Here is a 10918-nt window from a genome sequence, read left to right as displayed (position 1 = left end):
CAGAGACCATAGATAACAACAAGGCATGATTGTTTAGCATTTCATTTTTCCAACATTTCAAAATCTATCAGCAAAAATATTGATTTTACATTTTGACTGGTTCAATGTTAAAAATAAACAACTTTCAAGACTGAAACCCTTGGAAAACACAAGGCACCATTCCAAAGATTAACAATCAGTTGAGATCTCACCTTGACTGGGCGCTATAGTAAAAACGGACAGAAAGTCCAGCTACATTATGTACGATTATTTGTTTCTTTCAACAAAAACGTCACTAATGAATGTGCTTATTGTTTGAACATGGATGACCTGAGTCACAGAGAAGCTCATCAATCAACTACAGACACCGCATCTGATGACAATTACAACCAACAGGTTACAAAACTTAAAAAGCTTGGCAGGGAGCATGCACACACACATGCATGCTTGTGCACACACACATGACAGAGAGAGAGGGTTAGAAAGGTCTTTGGTAAAGATAAGTACTCATTCAACCCAAAGCACGGTTCATACATCATATCGTTTTTTGAATTTCAAAATGGTTTTCTTTTAAAGTTTGTAGGACTTAAATTAGAATGAGCCAATTGATATATGCAATTGATATTCTTCAGAAAACTGATACCCATCTAGGCGTAGTCTATATTCCTTGATTAAACCACAATTATGTAGTTTATAATAAATGAGTGCACAACTTAGAAATCAGCATTAGTGAACTGAAGATACTGTAATAGTAATCCTGTCCATTACAGTAAAAATGAAAAAAGCCTGTTGTGCATTTCTGAAACAACAATTGAGTGTTTGTACAATGACCCACTGCTAATTACCAAAACACTCAGGGTAAACTAAACTATAGCATTTATCTGGTACCACGCAGAGTGGTGATTTAGTTTTTGTAAAAAAAGTTGGTGTTATTTGACAAATCTAACAACCAGTAACAGTTAACAGATTTCTTCCCCCCCCTGCCAAAAACAAACTACCAACCCCCCAAAATAAATAAACAATTAGAATGTGCAACATTTTCACATAAAACTGTATGAATAATACTGGCTTGAGGAAAATACTCTCCATCATTCTAGAATCAGGGAACAATGTAAATTCAACGTAAGATCAGGAAACTGTGAAAACAACTAAAAGGCTCTGGTAAAAGTGCACTGTTGAGATAAAATGTGTGGTTTAGCTAAATATCTTTGTATAAAAAAGACGAACACTAAAGAACATGTATCAGTCATCCTAAAAATGAAGCCCAGCTATGACATTTTCTGTCTGCCCAAATTGATGTAACTGTATAACACATTTACGAAAGACAGTAGAGCTCAGAAGATTCAGTCAATTTCCAAGACCAAAAACAACAAAGTGTCAAATGTGCAAAGCTTGCTAATGTCTTGGCCGACCTCCTTCGAAGGCATGGTGCTCCTCATGTGCTGAAATAGAAACAAATACATTAATCTCATGAGTTATCAATAGGCTCATTTATAGTAAGGGAAGAGTAACGTTGTTTTGATGGGTGAACTACCACGTACTTTACTCTTGTTTTATCATGTCATACAAGATTGAAAGTACTCACGCTTATAAAATACTGCTTTAAAAGTTATCTGTGGAAGAAGTTCATAGATCCTTCCTAGGATGTTTGCTTCGTTAGCAAAAAAGGCATTTCCATTCCAGATTTGAACAACATCTTCTCTGTCTCGAACGCTGACACTAACACCAACCACCTCATCCTCTGAAACATAACCAGAGAAAAAATATATATTACAGAAAAACATCAATACCCTTCAGTATTTTGAGGTACAATTTTACAATGGAATATTGTAAAGATGTAAACTTTTTACATTTAGTAGATATCCAGAGTGACTTACAGGAGCAATTAAGGTTAAGAATAAGTGTCTTGCTCAAGGGCACATCAGTAGATTTTTCACCTAGTCAGCTCAGGCATTCGAACCAGCGACCTTTCAGTTACTGGCCCAATGCTCTTAACCGACTATGTTATATTACAAACACACTCTGTAATACATATAGGGTATATCATCTTATACATCCAAGTCAAATAATTAATTATATATTAATAATAACATATCCATTCAGAACAAAAATACATACCATCTAATATAAAGAGACAGATGTAAGATTAATTCGCTTTACAAACAATCAAGTAAAGCATCTTCATAAAGACCGAAAGTTGATATACAGCGTGACAACAGCAGGGTTTTTGAAGAGATTCTCACAGCAGTCTCATATATTGTCACACATTAAGAAGGTAACATCTAGCATAACATCAGAGGAGTGTAGTTGTCATTTAATACTACCCTTCTGTTTGTGCCAAGGTTTAGAGAAATTGCTTTTGGGCTCTTCACCATCAAATCAAACTTTATTTGTCACATGCACAGAACAAAACAGATGTAGACCTTAGCGTGAAATGCTTACACACCCTTAACCAACAATGCAGTTCAAGAAAGAGGCAAGAAAATGTTTACCAAATAAACTAAAGTAAAAAAATTATAAAAAGTAACAATAACTAGGCTATATACAGGGGGTAACGGTACTGAATCAATGTGCAGGGGTACAGGTTAGTCGTGGTAATTTTTACATGTAGGTAGGGGTAAAGTGACTATGCATAGATAAACAGCGAGTAGCAGCAGTGTAAATACACTAAATCAAATAATCCGGGTGGCCATTTGATTAATTGTTCAGCAGTCTTATGGCTTGGGGGTAGAAGCTGTTAAGGAGCCTTTTGGTCCTAGACTTGGCACTCCGGTACCACTTGCCGTGCGGTAGCGGAGAGAACAGGCTATGACTTGGGTGACAATTCTTTGGGGCTTCCTCTGACACCTAGTACAGAGGTCCTGGATGGCAGGAAGCTTGGCCTCAGTGATGTACTGGGCCGTACGGACTACCCTCTGTAGCGCCACAGTCAGATGTCGAGCAGTTGCCATTCCAGGCGGTGATGCAACCGTTCATACTAAAAGCAAATCCAGGAGATTGAAGTACAAGGTTGAAGGTGAATTAAATATTTCTTTGTGCAGAAAGAACAATGTCTCCAAACAGAATCTCACACACCTGTTTAATACCGCTACTAAATCCATGTAAGACGTTACTACTAGAAGGTCTGGTTGTGAGACATGCAGAGTTAGAGGGTTAGTAGGTAAACAAAACACTGGTTTATTCTGAATTGGACCAAATTACATTGGAGCAGCTACACACACAGTATGTGATTGACTCAAGACAGATAGTCACTAGCGCCACCATTAGAAATGTCCCCGGAGAGAAGATCTACTCATCACTTTTGACTACTGGACACACACACACTTAGTATGTGATTGCATCAATAAATTGATGACCGTGAGATTTGCTGATTGTATTAGAGTTCAGTTAGAGGTTGTGTGATTGGTTAGTGTGATTTCTCTAGTCTAGTATAACAGCTCTTGATCAGGGTCCAATTAGGTGGGTGAAATAAAACAATCTATAAAGTGCACAAGTTGCTGGATGCTAGCTAGCTAGCAAGCCAAGGATAATTACTTTGTATATAGGACATCCTCTGACCTTACAGACAGTCTAAAGCAGAGGTTACTGCATACATAGAGAATAAAGACTCATATCAGACAGGTCTCAGGTCTTCAGTATGTGATAATACTGCAGCAGGTCATTAGTATGGGATCTGGTTCTGGTAATACTGAAGCATATCGTAGGTCTTGCTCCTGCTGCTGAGAAAGCAAATCTGGATGACCTTGAAAGCAGCAACCTCATACTGAGGTTGAGTCGCTACTTCAGCACTTTGATGGTCTGTCCTCTGAAGCATGGTAGTCCAGTGTCCAGCATCAGAGTAACTAGAAACACCATTGCATCCATGTAGGCCCTGACAGCCAGGTACCCCCTGACACACACCTCCATAAATCATTTGAAAGGTATGGCCTCCATCTTGCCTCCCATGATCACCACCATCTCATCAGTCAGCTTGATCTCTGGCTCCCAGCCCAGGTTACCACCAGGAGAACTCTCAAGCATGAAGCCAAAGTTGATGTGGATAAGGCATCCCTTGCTGTCCTGCATGATGTTCCTGTTGTGTCCATCTTTGATTTGTAACAAAGAGCAGCAGGGTGTAAGCAGCCATATTACAGATGAAGTTATACCTCGCCTTCTGGAAGGCTAGAGTGGACTCGTCTTCATACTGGTTTCTGAAGTACTCATACATCCAAAAGTCTGTCTGCCCATCTGGTCACGGGATTTACAGTCTGGGATACACTCGATCACACCACACCCAGGGTCGGTAGCCACCACTCTGTAGGGAAACCCAACTGGTGGGACTAGACCTGTTTAAGATGTTCTTAGACAAATGATCTGGAGAGCCAGCACGTCCTATCTGCAGTCATCTTACTTTAAAGATGGCGACCTGCCAGACGATCCTGCAAGTTACGTCTTCGCCCAGCTCCGCATCCTGGGAGTCAGTCTGACAACGCAGACCTATCCTCTCCAGCTCACTGACCCCACAACACTTCACCTTAAACTTAGCCATGTACAGGGCCTTGGCAGCACTCTGTATGGGTGTTCCAGACTCAATGTCCAGTACAACGGCCTCTGGGTTACTGGGCAGGTAGCAGCCTTGTTAGACCTTGTCAAACAGAGCTTTGAGACATGCCCTCTCATCTCCCTTTGGGGTGAGCTTGATGATGGAGGAGACATTGGTGATTTTGTTGAAGTAGTATTTAACTGCACCAGACTGAGAACCTATTATCTCCTCAATCATCTCCACCGACAGATCCGATGTTAGTCTTCATGTTCCAGATGAACAGGTGGGCCAAGAGCTGAGACTTCTGGGCCACCCACTGGATGTACTCTCTCATAGCCCATCTTGTAATAGTGCAGGACCTGAACAATCTGAGGAATGTAGAACAGGATGGCATCCGAAGGAAAGGCCCAGAAACCGTTGGATGAGCATGGCATTTCACAGAGTTATTCTGTATGGTTGACTGACTGTTACGGATACAGGTATTCTGTGTGTATCCTGTGTATTTCTTTTCTCTCCTTCTCCCCTACTCACAGGTGACAATCATCATTCCCCAATCAGTCGCTAATCAGAAGACACCTGCTCCTTTTCTCCTACCCAATCACATTCCCTTGGTTTAAAAACCCTGTCAGTTGTGTTCTCTAGAGCTCAATTCTCTTTGTCAATGCCATCTGTCTGTAGAGCTCTTGTTTGGTTTGCAACTACATGTCACTTTGTCCCCACCTGTGAGTATTGGTTTTGTTATGGTGTTTGAGTGTTTCTTTGATAGGGGGTAATCAGACAGGTCACCCATGGGCATACACTACCCGTAGGTAAATTTTGTTAAATACACTAGTTAGAACTGGGCGGACCACCCACTGTATTTTTGGTTAGTTAGCCGTTGAAGTAGGCTAGTCTAGCTTAGGGGTGTTTGTGGATAATTATTTCTTTCCTTGGGTCCAGCTCAGCCCCTTCTCCTGCTCCTCCCATTACTGTGTGTTTGTAAATAAACCCTGAGTGTTTGATGGTAGATATTAGTTGTCATGGTTATTTCGTTCTCACTGTCACTATAATTTGCATGAGTTATGTTACGGGTCCCATTACCATCCCCCCCTAGACTGTCGGGCCAAAGGGATTTGTAACACTGACTCATTAGACATGACTGTACAAGCTGACAAGACCATGTAAACCAAAACCTGCAGTTGGAGTCTGAAAAACACTGCACACAATGCACTCTCTTCACACTCTTACCTGAAGCACAGTAATCAGTGAATTGTTCCCCAATAGTGGCCAGCAGTAACTCCTTCCATACAGCAGGCTGGGGAAATGAAGACACATTGAGTATGTAACCAATACTACACCCATTTACTCAACATGATAAATTAAATTTGTATGAATAATTAAAACATAACATTACTTGTATTGTACTTACAGTGCTTTCTTTGGGTACTTTCATTTTCCAAACTCCCCCCTTTGCATTACTCTCTTCTTCCCTGGATGAAATTTAAAGACAAGAGTAAATGAAAGGTCATAGAATATAATTTACACATGCATAGACTTATGTATGAATTAGGTGAGTTAGGCTCACCAGAGTGGTCTTCTCTCCCCTCTCATTAGGTGATAGCTACATCTCAGTGGTAGGCTGGACACCCCAGGTATATTGTTGTACACACTCCAAAAGCTCTATTCAAAAAGATGTAAGGAAAAATAGGTTCTTTACCATGACTTTCAAATTCTTATTGCTGCATTATTATTGATAAACAAAGCCATAAAAGTACAGTACACGTATGTATAATGATGTGATGCAGGCAGATAGTTTAGTTGAGTTTTACTAACACGCAAACCTTACCTGAACTGTTTGCACAGTGTAGATTTTTTTCAGACCTGATTCACATTCTGCTGCCGTTGTTCCTGGTAAAGATCTGGAGGAAAGAAACAAACAAAACATTAGTGCTCAGCGACTAACTGAAATGTTCTTCGTTGACAGATGGCGTTTCTCTATAGAGATTTCTCTCTGAGACATGTTATTACATTTACATTTACATTTAAGTCATTTAGCAGACGCCAACTTAAGCGAAAAAACGTGGTCCTTAACTACAATGATCAGAATACATTGCTCATGCAGCTGCTTGTTTTCGTTGGTTCTTACCAAGCAAGCCTGTGGGGCCCAAGCACAGTGGTATAATAAAAACTGGAGACTCATGTTAGAAAACGCCGATTCATGAACCGTCTATATCCGGGTTGGATCCGGTTTATATAGACCAACATCACATGCGCACTAGCAATCAGTGCGCACAGGGAGCAGTGAAGGCAGCGACGACGCCATCACGTATTCCAAAAACATGACAGACATTGGATGAATCTAACTTGTTAGATGCAGTGCCTTAGACGGCTGCGCCACTCAGGAGCCCAATAAGTCATAGTAAATGGACAGTCATTACCATCAATTGGTTTATTCTGTGTTGTTACAGCACTGAACCCACATAATGCATAAAAAAAACGAAATTGAAAACTGTGACTATTTTTTCAAAAACGAAACCGAACTCGTAAACACTCAGCACTACAAAACATCAATATTTAAACGAATTTATAACTCCGCATCTGGCATGATCTATCAGTCCTAAAAAAAATCCAAAAACGAAACCGAACTCGGAATCGCCCAGCACTACAAAATATCAATATTTAAACTCATTTATCATCTATCAGTCCTAAAATAACCTGTTTAGTTTTGTACCTATCGCAAGCCTTCCTCCCACTCTCTGTAAACAGGCCTTACTAGATAACTCAGCCAAAAGAGGTTGTGCTCAAAGCAGCCAGGTCGGATATCAGGTGTCAATCCCCTTTCCACTGGACTCTAGCCCAGCAGTAAACAAGAATGACCCCCTTTAAATTGTCTGCGTTCTCTCTTGGCCAGAGCAGTACATTGATGGATATACATATATACATTTCAATAAAAACACATTGAAAGGAAATATCTGTATATGCAAAATGATAATCTATGGCCATTATTGTGACATCCATCACAATGCACATGTTTTTATTAGAAAAAAAGCTACATCTAAATTGAAACCAAGACAGAGAACAATTGCCCACATTAAAGTGTCAATGGATGGCAGTTGCCTAAACAAAAACAGACCAGCCTATAATTTGACTTTTAGTCTTGAGATTGGAAATAAATACTTTCACCACTAGGCCGATGTTTCATAAAAAAACATGTTTACAACAAATCAGAGGGCCAAGTGCTTTCCCCAAACCAAGGTCTTAACAGACTATGCCCCAATACAAGCACAAACAGTGTTCATGAAAATAGACAAAGTCCAATTTCTGCAGGTCATGTGTACACCTCCCATAACATAATCATATTTACAAATACAGTGAAGCGGTGATCTGAAGTTTTAAAATAAATCAAAGACTGAGTTTGAGAACACGATATATCTAATGGTGCGCATGGTATCAAATCAGCTGAGGAATAAGAAGCAATGTATCGTGATTGCGAAAACAGACTTATAGTCAAGTGTAATAATCATATAATGTATAATGAATATGGTAGTCATCTTGCCTTATTGCGGCGTTATACGCATAACTGATTGCAAGGCCTACTCCTTTGTTTTGGCAAGAAGGCTTTCTAGCTATAGCAAATGCAATTTTGTTGACACAAACTCATCCACATGAAAGCATAGAAAGAATCGCCATTAAGTAATGATAAAATGGTGAGCTTACCTATCAAGCCAAAAAGTCCACGGAGAATGTAATGGGAGAGTGCCGTTTCCGTCGTTGTTCGTGATGTTCTCCAATTCTGTTTCGTCAATATGGATGTTACGTTCTGGGGAGTTTTGACTTACTGTTTTGTTCAATTGCAGATTCGGGACAGCAGGAACTGCCATTTCATTGCTTGTAAAAAATGATCGAGTTGATTGTTTTTAAAAGATCTCGTTTCCGTTTTGATTGTATTGGAAGTGCCTACTCTGCTGACTCATTCGTCGCTTCAGTGGTCTGCCGCCACAACAACAGTAAAATGATGACGTCTTGCTGTCTACAGACCAAACGTTCTTGTCAAAAGCGGCAGGCGCGATGCTGTAGAATAGAATGGAATATAATACAATGTATTTGTTCTATACTTTTCACAGTCCATTACACAAACATCAATACAGTAAATATGTCTAAATCAACCAGAATTATCATAATATTCAATCATCAGCATCATGACCTTAATAAACATCTATGGCCAGCATGGGTACCAGTCTGTTTATCTAACATTCCACTCCTTGAACTCGATGTCATTATGCTAAAGTTTATCATGACAGGACTGGCAAAGAGTAGAATGAACTAAACAAACTGGTACTCAGACTAAAACATCTAAGCATGACATTGATATTTTCAGTGACAATTGCATCTGCCAATATAAAATAGATTGATGATCTGAATGTGTGAATGAACATTATACATGCCCTTTATATTCAAATGAAATAAAATAAAATGTCCATTGTCACATGCTTCGTTAACTACAGGTGTAGACTAACAGTTTCAATGCTTACTTACTGTCCTTTCCCAACAATGCAGAATACAATAAAAAATTGTAACACAAGGAATAAATACACAATGACTCAATGATAGCTACCAGTACCAAGTCGATGTGTAGGGGTACGAGGAAATGGAAGTTGATGTAACGTTCGTCTTGTGGTGATTGAACGGAAAAAGACGCAGCGGGTGATGAAGACATACTGAATTTATTAAACAGACGAAAAACTGACAAAACACTAGAACAAACTACAAAACAAGAAACGAAGGCAACAGACCTGAAACAAACGAACTTACATATAGACGAAGAACGCACAAACAGGACCAGACTACATAAAACGAACGAACAAACGAAACAGTCCCATGTGGTATACACAGACACAGGAACAATCACCCACAAACAAACAGTGAGAACAACCTACCTTAATATGTCTCTCAATCAGAGGAAACGTCAAACACCTGCCTCTAATTGAGAGCCATACCAGGCAACCCATTAACCCAACATAGAAAACACATAACATAGACTACCCACCCAAACTCACGCCCTGACCAATTAAACACATACCAAACAACAGAAAACAGGTCAGGAACGTGACAGAACCCCCCCCCCCCCTCAAGGTGCGAACTCCGGGCGCACCCCTAAAACTCAAGGGGAGGGTCTGGGTGGGCATCTGTCCGCGGTGGCGGCTCCGGCGGTGGACGAGGACACCACTCCACCACTGTCTTTGTCCCCCTCCTTAGCGTCCTTTGAGTGGCGACCCTCGCCCCCGACCATGGTCCAGGAACCTTCACTAAGGCCCCTCCTACATAGAGGAGACAACTCAGGAACGAGAGGTAGCTCAGGCCAGAGAGGTAGCTCAGGACAGAGAGGTAGCTAAGGACAGAGAGGTAGCTTAGGACAGAGGGACAACTCTGTACTAATGGCAGCTCCGGACTGAGTGGCAGCTCCGGACTGAGTGGCAGCTCCGGACTGAGTGGCAGCTCCGGACTGAGTGGCAGCTCCGGACTGGGTGGCAGCTCATGACTGGAGGGCAGCTCATGACTGGGTGGCAGCTCATGACTGGAGGGCAGCTCATGACTGGAGGGCAGCTCATGACTGGAGGGCAGCTCATGACTGGAGGGCAGCTCATGACTGGCTGGCGGCTCTGGCAGCTCCTGACTGGCTGGCGGCTCTGGCGGCTCCTGACTGGCTGGCGGCTCTGGCGGCTCCTGACTGGCTGGCGGCTCTGGCGGCTCCTGACTGGCTGGCGGCTCTGGCGGCTCCTGACTGGCTGGCGGCTCTGGCGGCTCCTGACTGGCTGGCGGCTCTGGCGGCTCCTGACTGGCTGGCGGCTCTGGCGGCTCCTGACTGGCTGGCGGCTCTGGCGGCTCCTGACTGGCTGGCGGCTCTGGCGGCTCCTGACTGGCTGGCGGCTCTGGCGGCTCCTGACTGGCTGGCGGCTCTGGCGGCTCCTGACTGGCTGGCGGCTCTGGCGGCTCCTGACTGGCTGGCGTCTCTGGCGGCTCCTGACTGGCTGGCGTCTCTGGCGGCTCCTGACTGGCTGGCGTCTCTGGCGGCTCCTGACTGGCTGGCGGCTCTGGCGGCTCCTGACTGGCTGGCGGCTCTGGCGGCTCCTGACTGGCTGGCGGCTCTGGCGGCTCCTGACTGACGGACGGCTCTAGCGGCTCCTGACTGGCTGGCGGCTCTGGCGGCTCCTGACTGACGGGCGGCTCTAATGGCTCGGGACAGACGGGCGGCTCTAATGGCTCGTGGCAGACGGATGACTCAGATGGCGCTAGGCAGACGGATGGCTCAGACGGCGCTAGGCAGACGGATGGCTCAGACGGCACTGGGCAGACGGATGGCTCAGAAGGCGCTGGGCAGACGGATGGCTCAGACGGCGCTGGGCAGACAGATGGCTCAGACGGCGCTGGGCAGACGAG

General features: G+C 43.1%; 1 protein-coding gene across 2 annotated transcripts; it reads right to left on the bottom strand.

The window, feature by feature from the left end:
* Nucleotides 1–26: 26 nt before the first annotated feature.
* On the bottom strand, nt 27–8515 carry LOC129830005 (eukaryotic translation initiation factor 4E type 3). 2 transcript variants are annotated; one of them, XM_055892124.1, is made up of 7 exons: nt 8198–8515; nt 6327–6399; nt 6066–6160; nt 5910–5970; nt 5729–5795; nt 1565–1720; nt 27–1421 (listed from the first exon to the last, which is right to left on the bottom strand). In XM_055892124.1, exons 1-7 carry the CDS (start codon nt 8359–8361, stop codon nt 1375–1377), a joined length of 663 nt encoding a protein of 220 aa, XP_055748099.1. In that variant the 5' UTR covers nt 8362–8515; the 3' UTR covers nt 27–1374. The 2 variants fall into 2 exon arrangements, with proteins under 2 accessions (XP_055748099.1, XP_055748100.1); XM_055892125.1 differs by lacking the exon at nt 8198–8515 and adding an exon at nt 6627–6714.
* Nucleotides 8516–10918: the final 2403 nt, after the last annotated feature.

The sequence above is a fragment of the Salvelinus fontinalis genome, chromosome 31, assembly GCF_029448725.1.
Source record: "Salvelinus fontinalis isolate EN_2023a chromosome 31, ASM2944872v1, whole genome shotgun sequence".
NCBI lineage: Eukaryota > Metazoa > Chordata > Actinopteri > Salmoniformes > Salmonidae > Salvelinus > Salvelinus fontinalis.
The sequence above is the reverse complement of the archived record's forward strand: the minus strand, read 5'-3'. Positions and strand labels throughout refer to the sequence as shown.